The 22416-nt window shown below is 37.8% G+C and overlaps 1 protein-coding gene and 1 non-coding gene across 2 annotated transcripts; one reads left to right on the top strand and one right to left on the bottom strand.

Annotated features, from left to right (window-relative positions):
• The first annotated feature begins 836 nt into the window (after nt 1-836).
• LOC137962985 (uncharacterized) lies at nt 837-3750 on the top strand. The gene is made up of 3 exons (XM_068810147.1): nt 837-873; nt 1389-3160; nt 3339-3750. Exons 2-3 carry the CDS (start codon nt 1394-1396, stop codon nt 3501-3503), a joined length of 1932 nt encoding a protein of 643 aa, XP_068666248.1. The 5' UTR covers nt 837-873; nt 1389-1393; the 3' UTR covers nt 3504-3750.
• A 6184-nt stretch (nt 3751-9934) lies between these two features.
• LOC137964342 (small nucleolar RNA R71) lies at nt 9935-10041 on the bottom strand. The gene has a single exon (XR_011115539.1). It is a non-coding gene; the product is annotated as a small nucleolar RNA R71 (small nucleolar RNA).
• Nucleotides 10042-22416: the final 12375 nt, after the last annotated feature.

Genomic DNA, 22416 nt, shown 5'->3' with positions numbered 1-22416 from the left:
TTTTTGAAACAAGTCATGAATCTATATATCTATAAAAAATGAAGGAGAGAGACGAAGGAGGAGAGCGAGACTGTACTGTACTGTACTGTTCAGAGATAACAGGAGAAGGGCGCAGGGTCCCACTGCCGCTTGAAATCCGTGTTTCAGTTATTTTTCTCTTTATTTTTCTTACTAACTTTCCGGGGGCGCACTCAGTCAGCACCTCAGTAGCAGTGGATGAGACCGCCATTTCTGGGGTCGCAATCGGAGAAACGGCGAGAAATGTCAATCACGTGTCTGACGATGGCATTCCATTGATAATACGCGGTGCTTCTCCCCAGTCCCACCCCCACTCTCTCTCTCTCTCCTCCATCTCTCTTCCCACTTTGGTACTGCCCACTTTCCTACTAGCGAAACGGGAGACCTTATCTTCTTTCTACCGCCTTTTCTCTTCTAACTTATAACCTAATCCACCATTTGTTCCAGACCCTGGTGCAGGTGTTGGTTTCTTTCTCTGTTTCTTCGTACCTCTCCTTTTTCTCTTTTTAACTTTCTCAAGGTTCCTCCCTGGTAGCAGAACCGTTATTTTGTGTATTTATTTACCGACTTAAAATCTTTAAATGCGCGGTTCGTTTCGTGGTGTTTCCTTTTCCTCAGCTACAAATAAACGTTTTGGTGGGAGTTAGGGCTGAAAAGTGACATTTTTCTGTGGAGGCGGCCTTTCTGCTCTTTTATTGCCTATTCGACGATTTTCTTCTGTGGTTTTGGTAGCATTAATGTACTGGGTCTGACTCTCGGCTGTTCGATTTATGGGTTCTGTTTTCCAGGTGAGGAAATTGTTCTTTCGTACTATCTCCTCTCTGTTTTTTTCTGTTTCTTGGTATGGTTTATCATGTAGGTTGATATGTGTCTTTTGGTTTGCTTTTTATTAACTAGATTATTTTTTGCTTTGATTCGCATCTACGAAATCATGATTTTGTGTCTTTTTTTTGCTTTGTTTTGCCTGTAAATCAGTCTGTTTGTCGTATTTTTTTTTGTTTTTTGTGAAGCAGCAATCAATCTTATGCTGTTGATTTGAGCAATTATGAATATGTGCTTTGTGTCTGCAAGCTTTTGGTTCATTTTATCCATTGAGTATATTTGGTTTATTGACAAGTTAAATACAGATAAGATGAATGTAGCTACAGAGACAGTATATGTAAACTTATACTTGTCCTTATGTTAGGGTCTTGAATCCTGTTGTTCATTTTTTTCGTTCACTGGTGTTATACTGTTGCCTTTGCTTATTGTGTTTGCTGATTTTGTCTCTGAATTCTGAGCATAAATAGCTGGATATATCTGTTGTTTCTGCTTCCTTTCTTTTTATGTTTCATGTCTACTGAGTTGACGTAGTTCTTCCATTTCACCAGGTAATATGACATGGGAGAGGGATTGGCATATGCAAACATCTGTTAAATGTGCCTTTACCAGTGGAATTGTGGAAATGGACAAAACAGTTGTTGCAAAGAAAGATTTCCAGAACAGTAAAGCATTAGACTGCCGCCGAAGTAGTGGCACTGGACAAGCAGAAGAAAATCGATTTGCAATTTCCACATCAGAACTCAAAGGAATCCTGCAGAAGATAAGTCAGCGGCAACATAAAAACTCAGATGGGAATAGACAGAAGTCTGAAGTCATCGAAGATGCCCAAAAACGATGGAGCAGGGAAGCGAAGATCCCACACACAAGTGTTGTGAGTCTACATGGGAATCTTCAACAGCATTGCTTGAGTTTGTTTGAAGTTAGACCATCAACTTCTCTAAGCATACTTTGTAGAACAACCGAACCGTTCAATTTTCCTTCGAACTGCAGTCCATCAAAAAAACAATTTTTGTTGGATGGGTTTAAATCCCACAAAAGGAGAACAGGAACTACAGGTGATCTAGGTAGGTTTTTTTCTCAACATTCTTCGGCAAGTTGGCCTGGTAACATTATTATTCATCCCACTGGCCAATGGATTGTTGATGCAATTGAAGGGAAGAGTAAGGTGAGTAATCTTCTGGGAAACCATATAATTTCTCTAGTAAGTGTTATCAGCTCTGGAAGAATGAAATCAGTTGATGCTTTTGATGGTGGAAAATGTTCAAAGTTGATACATTCTCCTCCATGTCTGAGTCTTTCTCCACCAAAGCAAATCTTACAACAACGATATGGATCAGATGTCCCTGATAGCACTCTTGCTTCTTGCTCGAGTACAAAATCAACATCTTCATGTCAGTCTTCTTCATCTTCTTGTTGTGTTCCTTTAAAGGGAGTTCTTCATTGTATGTGGAAGAGTGGACTCCCTCATTTTGAATTCTCTGTGGATGATAGAGGCAAAGTTTATGTGGCCAACCCTTTGCAAGTTAAGTCTTTTTCAAGAGCTTCAAATGACAGGCCCTCTGATTACTTGTACTTATTCCATTCAAGATCTAATTGTACAAAAGCACATGGTAGTTCAGAAAATAATTTGTCTGAAACTGTTGCAAGGATGAAGGTGTCAAGTTGTGTGACTCTTGATTGTGACAATAAAAAACACATGGAGACTGAATATGTTTTGTTTGGTTCTAGTGAATACCACTTTGGAATGCAAAGTTCAACCAATGCTCTTAGGAAGCGTAAAGGTTTACAGAAGAGATTGGTAGATGTATTTCGGGCAAATAATATATCCAAGAACAAATCTAGCCCCAAATTGAAGGATGTATCTGAGGAGTCAAATCTAGATGCATTATGTAAATTTGATGAATTTGGTAAGGAGAGCCTCTATGATACTGATTTTCTTCCTAGCCTTGAGTTGGTTGCCATTGTTATGAAAGATACTGCTTACAACAAGAGTCAGGTGGAATCGAACGAAGGATGGGGCTTGAAATTTCTTAAAAATGTAACTGCTGGAAGTAGCAATGAAGGTGGTTTGCAAAAGGGCAGCAAGTCTGATAAAAGCATCAATGTTCTAATCCCTGCAGGCCGTCACGGCGGTCCAAGAGCGAGAAATGGGGGTCCAACCAGTATAACCGAGAGATGGAGATCTGGTGGACATTGTGACTGTGGTGGGTGGGACGTCGGTTGCCCTCTCACGGTTCTGAATAACAACTCTCACAATTCCTGTAATTTTCCCCTCACAGATACTGATGAAGACTGCAAGTCATTCGATCTGTTCAGAGAGGTATGTTGGTCTTGTAGTTTTCTTGTCTCTGTATCAGTTGAACTTGAATCCAGCATCTAAGGTTAGAGGCTTGTAAAGGAAGCATGAAGGGTTTCATCCTGTATTTTCCTTGCATGTACTCTACTTGGAAGCGATGCAGTAATATGAAATCTCAATCAGCTTCTGTAATAATTTGTAGGGTTCAAAGGAGGTGGAACCTGCCCTGAAGATAGTAAATGTACGCGAGGGGCTGCATTTTGTATACTTCCAACCTACCCTTACCTCCCTGCAGTCTTTCTCTGTTGCAGTTGCCTTCATCCATTCTCGGTTTCCCTCTCTCTGTTTAGAGGCGTGCGAAGGTTGAAAGTTGGACTTGTATTTTCTGTAACTCTAATTTGTTTACAGGAAGCGAGAGTAGGTCTGTCATATTCAAAATGAGATGTGTATCATTTATTCGTTTTTGGGCTTCCTTTCTCCTGGGTGATAATTGAAGGCAAGAGGAAATTTGTATGTACAGTATTTATATTTTTTTAGTTTGTGGTAAAATTATGAAGTCTTAACTTTGGGATAAAAATGCCCTTGGATTAGATTTGATATTATTCTGGTTCGATTCGGATATTCTAACCCAACCCTCCTTTTTGACTCGAAGACATAACAAAAGCTATAAAACACCAACAATTCTTTACGCTTTCCAGCATAGGAGATGTGAGCTATGCCTCTCTTCACTCCATAATTTTGATTCTTCCACTTTTTGTTCCAACTCACGTTTTTCTTTATTTTTCAAAGATCTCAACTTTGATGTTTTCTTCATTCTTCTTATTTTGTTTTTGCCTTTTTTTTCAACACTCGTTTTAACTATGAAACTCTTTGCATAACATGGGTGGAGAAACCAAGTCTTGAGATGAAATGAAAAAATTCTTTTTTGTGATCTTCACTCAATGGGGGTGTTCTCATTTGGCTTCTTACAATAACAAGTAATCCTTATTTGCTTTTACAAAAACAAATTCATGGAAGTTGATACTTGGGGACCTCAATACAGTTATTTATGTCCATGTGTATTTTTTTTGTACTATTGTCCTTTACAATGTAATATTACACTTATGGGGCTATTAAATATATGATAACATAGTATTTTAGTCACACATAACATATTATTTCACTATAGAATAACAAAGTTACTATATATATTCTTTAACATATGTGGTATTATAAATTCGTACATAATGTTACTACCAATGAATGAAAAATATTATTTTGGGTTGATCGGGAGTACAATGACCCGTAGTATGAGTACTTTGTTATTCAATGAGGTAAGCTATTACATGGCCAAATGATAGTGTGAACAATAACAATAAATCTCGTTCTCTTTATTTGTATGATAGCGGTATATTTTGTTCTCAATGCTTTTTAAGACAGTGTCAGGCTAAATTTATTGTACTCTTGTGGACCACAACTATATGATGACATGGTATTTTTAGTAGTGCATAACATATTATTCCTCTTGAATGTAACATGGTTATTCTGTGTTGCATAGCATAATGATATTTTATATTTGTATGTGGTGTCATTGCTAATGAGTGAAAATTATTAGGGAGTAAATTGTCCCATAGTGTGTAAACCACAACTATTTGAGAATAGTACTTTCGGTATTATATAACATAGTATTCTATCATAGAGTAAAATAGTTATTCTGTGTTGCTTAACATAGTAGTATTATATGTATACATGATGTCATGGCTATTGAGTGAAAAATATTCTTGTGAATCCATAGACGCATAGTGTATACAATGTGTGAACCACAACTATCTAATAACGTGGTATTTTAAGCAATAGATAACATAGTATTCCACCAAAAGGCAATAAACTTATTATGTATTGCTTAACATAGTTGTATTGTATATGTGTACATGGCGTCATTGCAAATGAGTGAAAATTATTCTTATGAATCTATAGAGGGCATAATGTCTCTTCGATGGGGTAACCTACTATTGCATAGCGAAATGACACATTATCTGACTAGAGTAGTGTACTATGTTCTTGATGCCCTTTAAGATGATGTCAAAACTAACCTCTATTATACTCTTGAGAACAACAACCATCTAATAATGTAGTATTCTTGGTAGTACATAATATAGTATTTAACAAGAGAGTAACATAGTTATTTCTTGTAGTGAGTGAATTACAACTATTTGATGACATAGTATCTTTGAAAGTACATAACATAGTATTCTATTAGAGAGTAACATAGTTATTTTATGTTGCTTAACATAGCAGTATAATACATGTGTACATGGTGTCATTGCTATGAGTGAAAATTATTCTTCTGAGTCTATAGGGAGCACAGTGGTCCACAGTGTATAAACCATAACTATCTAATAAAATAGTATTTTTGGCATTACATAATGTTAGATTCTAGGGTTTAATCGATTGTAGAGGCTAGTGGTAAGAGGAGAAGAGAGAATGAGAAGAAGAAGAAGAGAGAAGAAGTCAAAAAGAGGAAGGAAAGTGGACGAGAAAAGAGGGAAGGAGAGAGTGAGCATGAGCTTGAGTGAGAGAGACCTTCACTATTAGGTCTTGATGAGGGGTTAGCTTTTCTCACCTAAATTTATATTGGTAAGTCTTGATAAAATTACAAGGGAGCCCCTTGTCCACTAAAGGAGGAAAAATAACATAACATAAGTTTGATTAAATCATTATTCTTTCGACACTCTCCCTAGAGCTGGTGGTGCAAAGACATTGTTGAAGAGCAAATATGGAAGAGTGTACGAAGTCTCACAGAGGCAGAATTAATATGGTGGAGTCTAAGAAGAGTCTCATGGAAGGTCTCACAAAAGAGCCTTTGTTAAAAGTGTTTTAGTTATGTTAGTCTTCTATTTATGATAAGTTGTTTAACTGTTCTAGGACTCATCTTTTAGTGTTTAACTTTGGGTGTAACTGGGATACTGGTAGTTTAATTGTAATTGGATTCTACTTCTTTCCTCTATTATAAATAAAAGCTTATTGTATTCAAATTACATTAAGTTAGTGAAATTTTTCTCTTTTCTAGAAATCCAACAGACATCAAATACCCCAAGCTTGAAACTTGAATGCTGAAATGTACCTGCTGCAATCGCTTTGTTGAAAATATATGTAAGTTGTATTTGGAAGGATCGCAGTGCTTACTAATAATTCCAGTATTGAGTTTCTCATGAATAAATTGATAGTCAATCTCAATGTGTTTTGTCCTTTCATCAAACACTAGATTGAGAGAAATGTGAATATCTAATTGATTTTCACAATAAAGTTGCATGGGGTTTTCCACAGAAAAATCTAGCTCTATAAGTAAGGAACAAAGTCATAACATCTCACTAACTTCTTGTGCCATAGCTTTGTATGTGACCTCTGAACTGGGTTGAACTACAATACTTTGTTTCTTATTGCACCAAGTCACTAGATTGCCACCAACCATTATACAGAAACCGAAGGTAGATTTCCTATCTTCAAAAAAACTTGCACAGTCTACATTTGTAAATCCTTCAATTCTGAAGTGTATGTGATTCTTATACAATAATCCTTATCCTGGACTCTTCTTCAAATATCTCAATATCTTATCAAGAGCTTGCCAATGAGAAAACTGAGATTTATGCATTAACTGGCCAATGACACTTACAATAAAAATATTTTTGGTCTAGTAACAATCAAATAAACCAACTTACCAAGCAACATTTGAAACTTGCAAGCATCAACTTTATTTGTTGATTCTACACACAATTTGACACTCGGGTCCATAGGAGTGTCAAGGGGCCTACAACCAAGCATTCATGTTTTTTCAAATAAGTCTAACACAAATTTTCTTTGAGATAAGATAATTCCATGTTGAGATTATAACACATAATTCCAAGAAAAGGTTCCAAGAGTCCAAGATCTTTAGCTTGAAAAATACTTGGACAAGTTTTCCTTTACCTAGTACATGCCCATTTGATCACTCCAGTGAGAATAATATTATCCACTTATACAACCAAAAGACTACCACCATTTTAGTATGTCTAATAAACATAGAATGTGCCATTTCAAATAACTTAAAAAATCAATCGAACAACCACTTTGGTAAATTTGTCAAACCATGCTTGAGGAGATTACTAGAGGCCATAAGAGTGGTTTGTAAGTGTATACACGTCCCCCTCAACTACAAAACTAGGTGGTTGGAGCATGTAGACTTCTTCAAGGAGATCACCATTAAGGAAGACATTTTTTACATCTAGTTGATGAATAGGCCAATAAAAATAAATCAAAAGTCTTATAGAATTGAGTTTGACAATTGGAGAAAAAATCTCTTCATATTCAATGTCATGTGTCTAAGTAAATCCTTTAGTAACTAGCCTTGCTTTTAGCCAAAAAATAGACCCATCTGAATTATGTTTAACAATAAACGCCCATTGATAGCCTACAACTTTTTCTCCAAGTGGTAATGAAATAAAATCCCATGTATTATTACTATGTAAGGTAGCCATTTCCTCGTCAATGGTAGCTCTCTATCTTGGATATTTAAGAGCCTCAATATGATCCCTAGGAACCGATACAGAGGACAAGGAAGCCAAAAAACATAACACTTCGAGGAGAGCTGATAGATGCCATATTCTAACATGAGAACTAGGTTAATTATAATAGAATAACCTTTATAATTGTGTTATAGGTGGTTATTTGTCGGTTTTCAATTGAAACGTGTATTTATTGAATTTGGCATTAATCACTGTCTATGTTGCATATTTTTCTCTCCTGAATTATATTTCATTGTTTTTAAGGTTTATTTCTTCCTGAAATACTTTTTATGGATTCAATTATGGAATTTCAGGAGGATTTTGGTGGAGAAGGAGATATTTACCAAAATACCCTTAGTGAAATGGAGGTGATTTTTTAGGGAAAATCATTTTTAAAACAAAGAAAAATTGGTATTAAAGGGAAGAGGAGCATCGAACGAGGGGAGAGAGCATGAAGAGAAAACAGACAGATTGACCAAAACAAAGGACCTTGGACCGGAAACAGGGGAAGACCCGAGAGGAGTTTCCCACCGTTGTTCGCTGGGCCACTGTCTTTCACCGCGCCACCGTCATCCACCGCCGTCCACCGCTTCCAGCAACCGAGAACAAACCTGAGGAGAGCTCGAGAGAGTCTCTGTCGAGGTGAGTTCGATAGTTTTTGCTCGCCAGACCGAGAAGTGATCTGAGAGGGCTTCTCTGGTGCCAATCCCGCTTTCCGACCATCCTCTGACATCTATTACATATTTCCGACCATACCTAGAGCTATTCCGACTCCGACCGAGACTTGAGAGAGCCAGTTCGAGAACGTCAGCTCTGTTTCGTTCTTCGCTGGACGTTACCTCCATCCGTCGGCTTCTAACCTTCGTCGTCGGCGTCGTCTCTACCTCCGGCCACTCACTCTTGCTACCCGAAGCCATCAATTTCGGGAAATTGCAGCACTCGTGAGAACAAGTTGCTGCTCGAGCGAGAGGAAGGAGAAGGGGAGTAATTCGCCATTTTTGAATTTAATTTTTTTATATAGTTTGAACTTAGGTTATTGAATGTTTATTGAATCTGATTTGATAATTATTGTTTATTGAATTTTTTTGGATATTTGATTAAATTGGCTAATTAGGGTAGGAATATAATTTAGGTTGGATTTTGGTATTTTAATCTGATTTCTGTCTTTCACTCTATGCGCCCGAGAGGGTCTAGACGCAAGGATTGAGAATTCGGATCCGTGGTTACGTGGCGCTCGAGAGAGGCACGAATCACCGTAAAATCCAGAATTGACGTTTCCTGTTGTGCAAGTAGTTAACCAGATGATTGCTTGATAATTTAGGATATAATTAGTGTTTAGTTCATATTAATTTATCATATTTGGTTAGGCTAGTTGACTTAAGAATACACAAAATTCAGTCCTCCCTGCGGATATGACCCTCGCTTCCCGCTAAATTACATGAACGATTCGTACGCTTGCGAGGTATTAAAGCCGATGTAACTAAATTCTACATCAAGTTTTTGGCGCCATTGCCGGGGAGGCACGTATTAGGTGTATTTATTTGTTCTCCATGGTCTTAGGTTAGATTTATTTTTATTTTATTTTACTTTACTTTATTTTATTTTTAATTTAATTTTTTTATTTTTATTTTGATTTTTTTTATTATTTTCTTTCATAATTTTAGCTTGGTGATTTTTTATGGAATTATTTTTATTTCTTCTAGTTAGTTCATATTTTTAGTAGTGAGTTTGTTAGCTTAATTTGATAGTTCGTTTTGTTTTTTTTTGTGTTTTTATGCACGGGCGCCGCTCCCTAGGTGGACCATTAGCTCCCTTTGTTGAAGAGGTAGAACATATTTGTAGGAAAACACCCAAAGTCGAGTTAGGAGCTACCATGGCCAATCAGGGCGAACCATTACTGTTACCTGCAGCAGATGACCGTAGAGCCCTGAGGGATTATTCTATCACATCCCACTTCACATCACCTTCTTGCATTATATTGCCACCCACTACTGCCGCCAGTTACCAGTTGAAACCGGGTGTGATCCAACTCCTCCCTACATTCTATGGGTTGGAAAAGGAGGACCCATATTACCACATCAAGGAATTCTTAGATATTTGTGCAACTTTCAAATTCCAGAATTTCTCAGATGACTCTATCCGGTTAAGATTTTTTCCATTTTCACTTAAGGATAAGGCCAAGTCTTGGCTTAATTCCTTGGAGGTGGGCAGCATTACTTCATGGGACACATTAGTCACAAAATTTTTGTCCAAGTACTTTCCCATTCAGAGAACTACAACCCTCAGGAGAGAAATCTCCAACTTTATGCAGCAGGAGGGTGAACACTTTTATGAGGCTTGGGAGAAATGGAAGGATTTGATCCGTAGGTGTCCGCATCATGGTTTGAGAAATGGCATTTAGTGCAATACTTTTATCAAGGTCTTACACCCCAGGTTAGATCCATGGTAGATGCAACGAGTGGTGGGAGTTTTATGGGTAAGAGTGCTAGTGAGGCATGTGACTTCTTTGAAACGTTGAGTGATCAATCTCAGCAATGGGGTTCGTCATTTAATGTTGATAGGAGATCCCACGAAGCCAAAAGACTCTACGAGGTTAGTGAAACACCCATGCTCATGGCCAAGATTGAAGGGTTGACTAGAAAAATTGATGCCCTTATGGTGTCCAAGAGTTCACCTGCTCCTAACCCATCTACTGTCTGTGCCATATGCTCTGGTTCAACTCATCCCACACAAATGTGTCCATCTAGTTCATCCTACCCAGAGCTCATTGAGGACTTGAATGCAGTCCAGAATTTTCATAGACCAAACTGGAACGATCCTTTTTCAGAAACATATAATCCGGGTTGGGCTAGGCACCCAAATTTCTCATGGTCCAAGGGCCCACAGGTTGGGGGTCCTCCAGGGTTTACTCAACCCCAAGCTCCGCGCCCACACTTCACTCAACAACCATTGATTCCACAATAACCTTCACTTGAAGATACACTTCAATTATTCATGCAGAATACACATTCCTCAATTGCTAAACTTGAAATGCAAGTGAGTCAGTTGGCCAGCCACATGAGTGAACAAGCACAAAATAGACTCCTGAGTCAAACCATTCCTACCCCCAAAAGCACACATGAGAGTGGGTTGAGTTCCAAACCCCACCATGAGCAAGCCAAAGCCATAACCACCCTTAGGAGTGGTCGTGAGTTGAACAATGGTGTAGGGACCACTAAGTCTAAGGAGTCAAAGGATGACAATGGGGATACATCATTGGGTGAAGAACCTCCAAGTTCTCCACCAACAGCCAAGCAGATCCCTAACCAAGTCCCACTAGCTCCTTATCTGCAGAGGTTATCGGGCCCACCTAGGAAAGGAGATAGCATGCATGAAACGTTGGAACTGTTTAGTAATGTTCACATTAACATTCCACTTCTTGATGCTATTAGGCAAGTCCCTGCCTATGCCCGATTTTTGAAAGACCTTTGTACACAGAAGAGAAAACAACATGTTAACAAAAAGGTCTTTCTTACTGAGAATGTAAGCTCAATTCTGAAGCACAACACTCCTCCTAAAGTTAAAGATCCTGGATGTCCCACAATTTCATGTGTCATTGGTGAACATACCATCCAGAGAGCTCTTCTTGACTTAGGGGCAAGTGTGAATTTGCTTCCTTTCTTTGTGTACCAGCAATTAGGTTTGGGGGAATTGAAGCCTACTCCCATCACACTTCAACTAGTTGACCGTTCTGTCAAGATACCACGAGGAATAGTTGAAGATGTTTTGATAAAAGTGGACAAATTTCTGTTCCCGGTTGATTTCATTGTTCTTGATACAGAACCAGTAGTCAATGTAACCAACCAAATTTCTGTCATCCTAGGACGTCCCTTCTTAGCCACATATAATGCTATCATTCATTGTAAAAGTGGTGAGTTGGAGTTGTCTTTTGGAAATTTTAAGGTCTCATTGAATGTATTTAATGCCGGGCACCACCCACTTGAGTTTGATGATCTGAGTCATGCATTTAAGATAGAAATTGTTATGCTTGATGACGAATCCACTCTTGAATCTTTTGAGTCTTGCATAACATCTTTAGACATGGACTATTTTGATGAGGAAACATATTTCTGAGAGGTTGATGCTTTACTCAATTTTGTACCTCTGTTGGAGGAAGCTTATGAGGTTATCATAACTGATCATCCACAAGATCTTCCTCTTGATTTGGACAAACCTCTTGAAATTTCCAAGCTAGATCTTAAGCCACTTCCTCCCACGTTGAAGTATATGTTCTTGGGGCCCATGAACTCATTACCAGTCATTATTTCCTCTGATTTGAGTACTGAGCAGGAGGAACAATTGACTGAAGTTTTACAAGCACACAAAGAGGCATTGGGGTGGACTCTTGATGCCTTAAAAGGGATTAGCCCCTCCATATGCATGCATCATATTCATTTGGAGGAGGGGACTAAAGCTTCACGTGAGATGCAACGTAGGTTAAATCCCCATATGCTGGAGGTTGTGAGAGAAGAAGTCATCAGGTTGCTTGCGACAGAAATCATTTACCCTATTTTTGATAGCACCTGGGTGAGTCCAATTCAAGTTGTCCCTAAGAAAGGGGGGATAACGATAATGAAAAATGAGAGTGGTGAATTGATTCCCACAAGAACTACCACCAAGTGGCGTGTCTGCATTGACTATAGAAAACTTAATTCCGCCACTAGGAAGGATCACTTCCCACTACCTTTCATTGATCAGGTACTAGAACGATTGGCCGGCCACAATTTTTATTTCTTCTTAGATGGATACTCCGGCTACAATCAAATTCCCATTACTCCAAAAGACCAGGAAAAGACCACATTCACGTGTCCGTTTGGCACCTATGCTTACAGACGCATGCCTTTTGGTTTATGCAATATGCCCGCCACTTTCCAACGGTGCATGATGAGTATCTTTTCTGACGTAATTGGTAGACTTTTTAGAGGTCTTTATGGATGACTTTTCTGTTTTTGGCTCTAGTTTTGATACATGTTTGCACAATCTTTCACTCGTATTGTCCTGTTGCATTAAGTCCAAATTAGTCTTGAATTGGGAGAAATGCCACTTCATGGTAAAAGAAGGAATTGTTTTAGGACATGTAGTGTTTGAGCGGGGTGTAGAAGTGGACAAAGCCAAGGTTGACCTAATTGCCAATCTGCCACCACCTACTTTTGTGAAGGGGGTGCGTTCTTTCCTTGGCCATGCTGGGTTCTATAGGCATTTCATTAAAGACTTTAGCAAAATTTCTCGTCCTTTGACGAATTTGCTTGCTCAAGATGTTGCTTTTGCCTTTGATGATGCCTGTATTCATGCTTTTGAGACACTAAAGAAATGTTTGCCCACTGCACCCATTGTCCAACCCCCTATTTGGTCTTTGCCTTTTGAGTTGATGTGTGATGCCTCTAACTATGCATTGGGGGCTGTTTTGGGGCAAAAGACGGATAAAATGCCCTATGTCATTCAGTATGCTAGCCTCACTCTTCATGATGCTCAATTGAATTACACTACCACTGAGAAGGAGTTGCTAGCTGTTGTGTTTGCCTTGAACAAATTCAGATCATATTTGTTAGGGTCAAAGGTTATAGTGTTCACTGATCATTCTGCTTTGAAGTACTTATTATCCATCAAGGACACTAAACCTTGCTTGATTAGATGGATCTTGCAATTGCAAGAATTTGACCTTGAGATTCGAGATAAGAAGGGTTGTGAGAATGTTGTTGCTGATCATCTATCTAGGATCTGTGTAGCACCTCTGGAAGGATTCCTTCCTTTAAATGATTCCTTCCCTGATGAACAACTTCTCCAAGTATCCCAGTTGCCTTGGTTTGCTGACATAGTCAACTATCTTGTAACTAATAAGATTCCTAATTATTGGAGTAAACAAGATCGGTTGAAATTCTTTTCCCAAGTCAAACAATTTTTTTGGGATGACCCTTCTTTGTTCAAGGTGTGTTCTGACCAAGTCATTAGGCGTTGTGTACATGAGCAAGACTTTGCCAACATTCTTGAATTTTGTCATTCCCACGCATGTGGTGGACATTTTGGTGCCAGAAAGACCGCGGCTAAAGTCTTGCAATGTGGTTTCTATTGGCCTTCATTATTTAGAGATGCCCATGAGTTTTGTCAGGTGTGTGATAAATGCCAACGAACTGGTTGTTTGTCTAGGAAGAACATGATGCCTCTTAACCCTATTCTTTTTGTTGAATTGTTTGATGTGTGGGGTATTGATTTCATGGGTCATTTTCATGTCTCGTTCGGTTATCAATACATCCTTGTTGCTGTTGAATATGTCTCTAAATGGATTGAAGCTATATCATGTAAGACAAACGATCACAAAGTGGTGGTAAAGTTTTTAAAAGAAAATATCTTTAATCGGTTTGGTACCCCGAGAGCGATCATCAGTGATGGGGGATCTCATTTTTGTAACAGAGCATTTGAGACCTTATTGACGAAATATTCCATCACTCATCGGGTGTCCACTCCGTACCACCCGTAAACTTGTGGTCAAGTGGAAATCTCTAATAGGGAGATCAAACGGATTTTGGAGAAGTCGGTTCACTTTGATAGGAAAGATTGGTCCACTCGATTGGACGATGCTTTATGGGCCTATCGAACCGCTTATAAGACTCCTATTGGGATGTCTCCATTTCGCCTAGTGTTCGGCAAAGCATGTCATCTACCTGTTGAGCTTGACCATGGAGCTTATTGGGCCATTAAGGCTTTGAATTTTGATTTAACTCAAGCGGGTGAGGAGAGAAAGTTGCAATTGAATGAGTTGGAGGAGATACGTCATGATGCTTATGAGAATGCCAAACTGTATAAGGAGAGAACAAAGCTTTTACATGATAAATCTATTTTTCGCAAGTCTTTTATTGTTGGGCAGAATGTTTTACTTTATAACTCACGATTGCATTTGTTTCCGGGGAAGCTAAGATCCAGGTGGTCTGGTCCATTTGAAGTTACACAGGTGTTTCCTCATGGCGCTATTGAGATCCGCAATCACGGAGACGGGTCGGTCTTCAAAGTTAACGGTCAGAGGCTCAAACCGTATCTTGAGAATGTCCCCACACCAGAGGAGGTGATGGTGATTTCCTTGGAGGAACCTGTCATTTCATCTTGAATGCGTCAGAGTCTTGCTTACGACTATAAACTTTGCACATTGTGGGCAATCCCCACGTTTCTATCCCTTTGTACATTACAGTTTTTTTTTTTTTTTTTTTTTTTTTTTGGTTTATTCATTCTTATTTGCCGGCTGAGAGCATAAATGGTTCCGGTAGTCGATGACCAAACTTTTGGTCCCTAGTTTGAGAGGTCTGTACTCAAACAACCATTCTAGGATTGACCAGTTCGATCTTGAAGTATTGAATGAAAACCTTATGGTGAGTAACTTAAGGACTTGTGTTCAGCGAGTGATTCCTGCTGCCTTCAATGGCCAGTCACACGGAGATTTCTTCAAAGTGTGATGTGGGATAGCGGTTTCATCTACAGATGATTACCTACGGGTACGGCTGATACGAGTAAACCTTCTTCGAGGGAGACTATGTATCATTCCTAGGGGTCTTTATTGACTTTTCGGTATTATTGTTGATGACCAAACACATATGGTCCCACCTATGGATTTAGGAGCCCTGAGGGAGCTTAACCCTCACCCTACTGGAGTATAACTAGCTAAGTTGTTATTCCTTTTTGTAGTCGTTCTGGTGTTTTAACTTTTCCCCATTGAGGACAATGTCAGGTTTAGGTTTGGGAGGGAGGAAACGACTCTTTTATGTCTTAGCAATAATTTTCTTTTGATTTTTGTTCGTGGTTTTCAAATTACTCCTCTTAGTATGTGGTTAATATTAGTAGAGTTAAAATAAGTTGCTCAAATGTGTTTCAAAATTTTTCGTAAAAAAACTGTGTAGAATATGCCTATTAGAAATCTGATATCATTTGTTGTGATCCATGAGAATTCAGTGGGATAACTTACTATTGCATTAGACTTGGAACTTAGTTGCAAAAGAGAACATGTAAATCTAGTGTTGATCTATGATAGTCTGAATAGTCTTGTTTGCCTGTTTGAACTCATTCCTTTTTATACCTCAGTGAAATTCCTTGTTGTAATGTATAAATGCAAATGGAAATACTCTTGCTTGCAAAAGACAGATAACTTCAAAAATAGCCTGGGCAAACCCAGGGACATGCATCGGAACAGTCGGTTACTTAAAAATAAGTGCATGTGCAGTGAAGACGAATACAAAATGGTGGTAATACCAAAAGTATTCAGTGAAACAAAAATTACGCTGGTAATAGCAAAAGTGTGCTGGTAATAGCGTAAAATGGTTTTAAATCTGGAAGTAGTGAGTTTCTTTAACTTTGATGATGAATTTTAATTTGAGAGAAGTTGCAAGTCAAGATTGAAATTGGTATATTTCTTTTGTGAGATTGTCAGACAATAGGCTTACTCTACTATTTTCTCTTAATTGTGATGTGACCAGGATTTTATTGTTATTTGTTGCCTCTTTGTTCTGTTGAAGTAATTGCTTATGGGTCACATTGGTTCAGGTGGAGTAACAATGAGTGTAATTGGATTGGTAATATGTTATATTTTACACAGGTTTTCAAATTGCGCAGGATCTCATATGATTTTCAAATATTTTACGATACTAAGTGCTAGTCATATGCTAAGGAGGAGTAAATTTTCTTCAGTTTTCTTTTTATATTATTGATTTAGATGAATTTTTTGGGTAAATTCCATGCAAACCCTCACGAGACATAACTCGTCCACTACTGCAAAGTAGGGGTTTAACGGCTTGTGGCATGCGCTAAATGCAATCGTGCTCCCTACGAAAGTGACATTTTGTTTTCCTAGGCTTAATTTTGGTTTGATTGTTGTTTTGCTAGGGACTAGCAAAGATTTGGTTCGGGTGTGATAGATGCCATATTCTAACATGAGAACTAGGTTAATTATAATAGAATAACCTTTATAATTGTGTTATAGGTAGTTATTTATCGGTTTTCAAATGAAACGTGTATTTATTGAATTTGGCATTAATCACTGTCTATATTGCATATTTTTCTCTCCTGAATTATATTTCATTGTTTTTAAGGTTTATTTCTTCCTGAAATACTTTTTATGGATTCAATTATGGAATTTTAGGAGGATTTTGGTGGAGAAGGAGATATTTACCAAAATGCCCTTAGTGAAATGGAGGTATTTTTTAGGGCAAATCGTTTTTAAAACAAAGAAAATTGGTATTAAAGGGAAGAGGAGCGTCGAACGAGGGGAGAGAGCGTGAAGAGAAAACAGACAGATCGACCAAAACAGAGGACCTTGGACCGGAAATAGGTGAAGACCCGAGAGGAGTTTCCCACTGTCGTTCGTCGGGCCACTGTCTTTCGCTGCGCCACCGTCGTCCACCGTCGTCCACCGCCGTTCAAAAATCAAGAACAAACCCGAGGAGAGCTCGAGAGAGTCTCCGTCAAGGTGAGTTCGACAGTTTCTGCTCGCCAGGCCAAGAAATGATCCTAGAGGGCTTCTCCGGTGCCAATTCCGCTTTTCGACCATCCTCCGACGTCTATTACATATTTTCGACCATTCCCGAAGCTATTCCGACTCCGACCGAGACTCGAGAGAGCCGGTTAGAGAACGTCAGCTCTGTTTCGTTCTTCACCGGACATTACCTCCGTCCGTCGGCTTCTAACCTTCGTCGTCGGCGTCGTCTCTACCTCCGACCACTCACGAGTGCTGCCCGAGCGAGAGGAAGGAGAAGGGGAGTAATTCGTCATTTTTGAATTTATTTTTTTTAAATAGTTTGAACTTAGGTTATTGAATGTTTATTGAATCTGATTTGATAATTAATGTTTATTGGATATTTGTTTTCCGGATATTTGATTAAATTGGCTAGTTAGGGTAGGAATATAATTTAGGTTGGATTTTGGTATTTTAATCCGATTTCTGTCTTTCACTCTATGCGCCCGAGAGGGTCTAGACGCAAGAATTGAGAATTCGGATCCGTGGTTACGTGGCGCTCGAGAGAGGCACGAATCACCATAAAATCTAGAATTAACGTTTCTTGTTGTGCAAGTAGTTAACCAGATGATTGCTTGATAATTTAGGATATAATTAGTGTTTAGTTCATATTAATTCATCATATTTGGTTAGGCTAGTTGACTGAAGAATACACAAAATTCAGTCTTCCCTGCGGATATGACCCTCGCTTCCCGCTAAATTACATGAACGATTCGTACGCTTGCGAGGTATTAAAGCCGATGTAACTAAATTCTACATCAAGAGCCTGTGAGTGGATTCAACATGAGAAATAGGATGAGAAGTAGAAACTCTTTGAGAAGTACAAGAATGTGATTATTGAAGGATAGCTAAAGGATGGGTATCAACCGGAGGCCCAAATATATGAGAAGAAGGTGAGCATGGAGCTTGTACCAACTAGAGAGGAAAGGGCATGTTACTAACTTCAGAATTAGTAGATGGGGCAAGTGATTGGTTGGCTAATGGAGAGGATGGACCTTGCAGCAATTGATCTAATGGGTAATTATGTGGCTATTGAATGAGCTGATCTATGGGTTCAACTGGTGTGAGCATGCATACAAAAACTTGAAAACCTGGTGGAGATGATCCTTTGGTGTAAAATGGTTCGTCCTCAAAGAATGTCACATTGATAGAAACAAAAGGTTTTTACATAAGGAAGGATTATAGCACTCATAACTTTTTTTATTCTTGGAGTATCCTATAAAAATACACTGAAAAGATTTAGGATCAAATTTATTTTTGCCAGGTAAAACATAACAAAACACACACAACCAAATATTTTAGCAGGAAGTCGAAAGGCTTTACATAAAGTAGAAGTGGTGAAAACGGTGTGTTTTGGCCAAAGACATTAGAAGGCATACAACTAGTTAATCAGATAGTGAACAGTAAAAATAGCATAAGACCAGTAAAATTGTGGAACATTCATGATTGTAGGGCTCAAGCAACTTCTAAGAGATATCGATTTTTTGAGTCAACAGCAAAATGGTAAAAGAAAAAACTAACATCTATTAGAAGATGCTAAAATCCAATTGTCCATGAATATTCAATAGTTTTACTGGTTTTATGCTATTTTCACTGCTTATTATCTTATTAATTGTATGCCTTCTAGTGTGTTTGGTCAAAAAATATCTTTTTCCTTTCAACTTCCGGCTAAAGTATATAGATGTGTGTGTTTTGTTCATAATATTTTCATTGGTAGAAATAAACTTGATCCTAAATCTTTTAAATATAATTTTATGGGATACTTCAAGAATAAAAAAAGTTATGTACTATAATCCTTCCTTGCATAAAACCTTTGTTTCAACTGATGTTACATTGTTTCAGGACCAACAATTTTACTCCAAAGGATCTTCTCCACTAGATTTTGAAATTTCTGTAGGTATGTTTATATGTATTGAACCCTTGGCTCAACTCATTGAACAACACATATCACCCATTAGACCAGCTAGTACAAGATCCTTCCTCTCCGGCGGCCAACCAATCAACTACCCCATTGACTGATTTTTGAACTTAGTAACTCACCTCCTTCTCCTCCTATATATAAGTCTCCATTTGAAACATGTCCTATAACTATTTGTAAAGAACCATGTTCTTGTGATCCTCAAAGAGCTTCTACCTCTCATCCTATTTCTCATGTTATATCTATTTATTGATTCTCCTATTGACAAGTAAGTAAAGAAGAGTCTTACATGACTATAATAGCAAGAAGTCTCATGGTAGAGTCTAAGAAGAGTCTTATAGAAGGATGTCACAAAAGAGTCTTACTTGAAAAGATTTTTAGTTATGTTAGTCTTTTATTTATATTCGGTTATTTAATTATGTTAGGACTTATATTTAAATATTAGACTTTGGTTATGACTGGGACAAGGGTAGTTTAATTATAATATGATTGTACTTCTTTCCTCTATTATAAATAGAGACTCATTGTACTTAAATTAGAACAAGTCAGTTAAGTATTTATCTTTTTCAAAAATTCAATAAAAATGAAGATAAAGACTTGAAACATAAAGGCTAAAAAGAGTCAAACATATACAAAAGATTTGACCCCTATTAGTTTGAAAAAAAAAACAAAACATTAAAGTAAAGAATAGTCCGACAACTTTAAATAGTAAGTTGGAATTTAAAAAAGAGTTGACCCTATTAGGAGAGTTAAAGATAGTGCAAAAATCAGGAAGAGTAGACCCTATAGGGAGATAAGTTCAAGCCCACACGACCAAGGAAGGCCCACATATCTAAGATTATTATAAGATGGGCCACACGACCAAGGAAGGCCCACAATATGGGCCCAAGCCCATATGAAGTAGGACCCACAATGATTACCATGAGCTGGCATCCTTATCACATCAGTTGAAAAATCAAGAAGGACTTACAAAAGTATCTTTATCTTAGGGTCACGACCAAGAAGAGTTTTAGTTTGAGTTATGTTTGTCTTTTATCTATATTGAGTTATTTAATTATGTTAGGACTTATCTTTAAGTGTTAGAGTTTGGGTGTAATTGGACTCTACTACCTACCTCTATTATAAATAGATGTTCATGTACTCTGATTACAACAAGTTATTGATGTCAATGAAGTATTTCACTTTTTCATAAATTCAACATGGTATTAGAGCAGGTTTTGTGAGTTGACTTGGTCAACTCATGGCATCCTTATCACATCAGTTGGAAAATCAAGAAGGACTTACAAAAGTATCTTTATCTTAGGGTCACGACCAAGAAGAGTTTTAGTTTTAGTTTTAGTTATGTTTGTCTTTTATCTATATTGAGTTATTTAATTATGTTAGGACTTATCTTTAAGTGTTAGAGTTTGGGTGTAATTGGACTTTACTACCTACCTCTATTATAAATAGATGTTCATGTACTCTGATTACAACAAGTTATTGATGTCAATGAAGTATTTCACTTTTTCATAAATTCAACATGGTATTAGAGCAGGTTTTGTGAGTTGACTTGGTCAACTCATGGAGGTAATGTGATCCTTTTATCTAAACCCTAAACCCTAAGTCTAGGTTCGTAGTTATATTCTTTTAGTCCCTACACCCGTAGTTTGCTTGGTGTTTTTTTTCCTCTATACGTAGTTTTAATATTATAAATTATATATTTACGAAAATATATTTGAGTCAAATTTCTAAAGAAAAATGATTTGTTCCAATCGGAGGTATCTACAAAGAGATATCGATATTTGAATTAGCAAAGGTCAGATTACAAAAAGGTTCGAGCAGCAACAACAATCTTCATATTCCGAGGTATTTTTTGCTATAAAAAAACTAGACTTTATATGGATAAATATATATCAAAATAAAGATCTATATGTCTTTTACTTTACCTATTCAACCAATTTTTATTTTTGTTTTGAGTTATCTTCAAAGAGAAATCGATATTTGAAGCAGCAAAAGTCAGATTGAAAAAGAGGTTCGAGTGGCAGTAGAAAGCATCAATTTCCGAGGTATTTTATGCTATCAAGAAAGAGACTTTATATGGAGAATTATATATCAAAAAAATATATGTAAGTAGATTTTCTTACCTATTCAACCAAATCTTGGTATGATTTTTGATCTTGGAAGAGTCAATAGTCATTCTGGAAAAACAGGAGAAACAAAACTTAGTTCGGCAAGATGACAGAGACCAAAATATATCAGATTATTTATCTTCTGATAATTATATTTTATGAAGTTAAGTTATACTTGGATGAAAGGTATTTAAGTCTACTTTCAGAAGGAGAAAATTTAATATCAATCTGATCTATATTTAAAGATATATTCGCATTGGAAGAATCAAAGGTCATATTGGTATTCTGTTACATTGAAAATCCGAATTTAAGCCGTTTGTTTTGCGTCACTATTTGAGTTGATATATCAAAAAATATCTCACTCCTCCCTGGTTTGAGGTATTATTTATACATCTCTGTTATTTGGGCTTATTGCTACATCTATGATATTTGATTCAAGTTAGGATCGCTGCCATTACCTCCCAGCATGAGGGGGATTAGTAGAAGAAGTACAAGAAAGAGGTATTTTATTTCATATGTTGTGAATAAATTTATGTGACAAAAATATTCAAGAAAAGGGGAGCACAAAAGATGAAGCTTGTGCATCTAGGGGGGTTAGTCAACAAACTGGAAATTTGATCTTCATCTTCATCTCATGCATCTACATGATCTTCATCTTCGAAATAGGGTGTTAGTGTGGACAAGTTCATCTTCATCTTCATCTTTGAAATCGAAATGCGGAAATCAAACGAAATCGGAAGGTATTTTGGGGGAAAGGAGAGTAGCCAGAGAGAGAAGGGAGTGGGAGACTGAAAGGGAGAAGAGAGAGAAGAAAGGGAGGTCGAGAGGGATAAGAGAGAGAGAGAGAGAGAGAGAGAGAGAGAGAGAGAGAGAGAGAGAGAGAAGCGAGAGAGAAAAACAGAGAGCGAGTTCAAGAGAAGAGAGGGAGGCACGGAGACGAGAGAGGGGGTACGAGAGAGGGCGAGTCCGAGAGAAAACCGAGAGACGGAGGCTGGAGACGTGAGTCCGAGAGAAGAGAGGGACCAGTGATGTCGGGGGCGTAGGGAGACGAGAGAGGGGGTGTAGGAGAGAGGGAGGAAAAAAGGGAAATGAGGACGCGCGAGAGAGGGGGTGCGAGGAGAGAGAAGGGAAAAAAAACTAAGTCGTGCGTGTCCTTCATCTCGAAGAAGATAAAAAATGGTCTTCAACGAGATGAAGGATTTTAA

The sequence above is a fragment of the Aristolochia californica genome, unplaced genomic scaffold, assembly GCF_029961685.1.
Source record: "Aristolochia californica isolate CCGP_79_NKW_82.1479 unplaced genomic scaffold, dmAriCali1.0.hap1 SCAF_4, whole genome shotgun sequence".
Taxonomy (NCBI): domain Eukaryota; kingdom Viridiplantae; phylum Streptophyta; class Magnoliopsida; order Piperales; family Aristolochiaceae; genus Aristolochia; species Aristolochia californica.
This window is presented reverse-complemented; position numbering and strand designations above follow the sequence as displayed.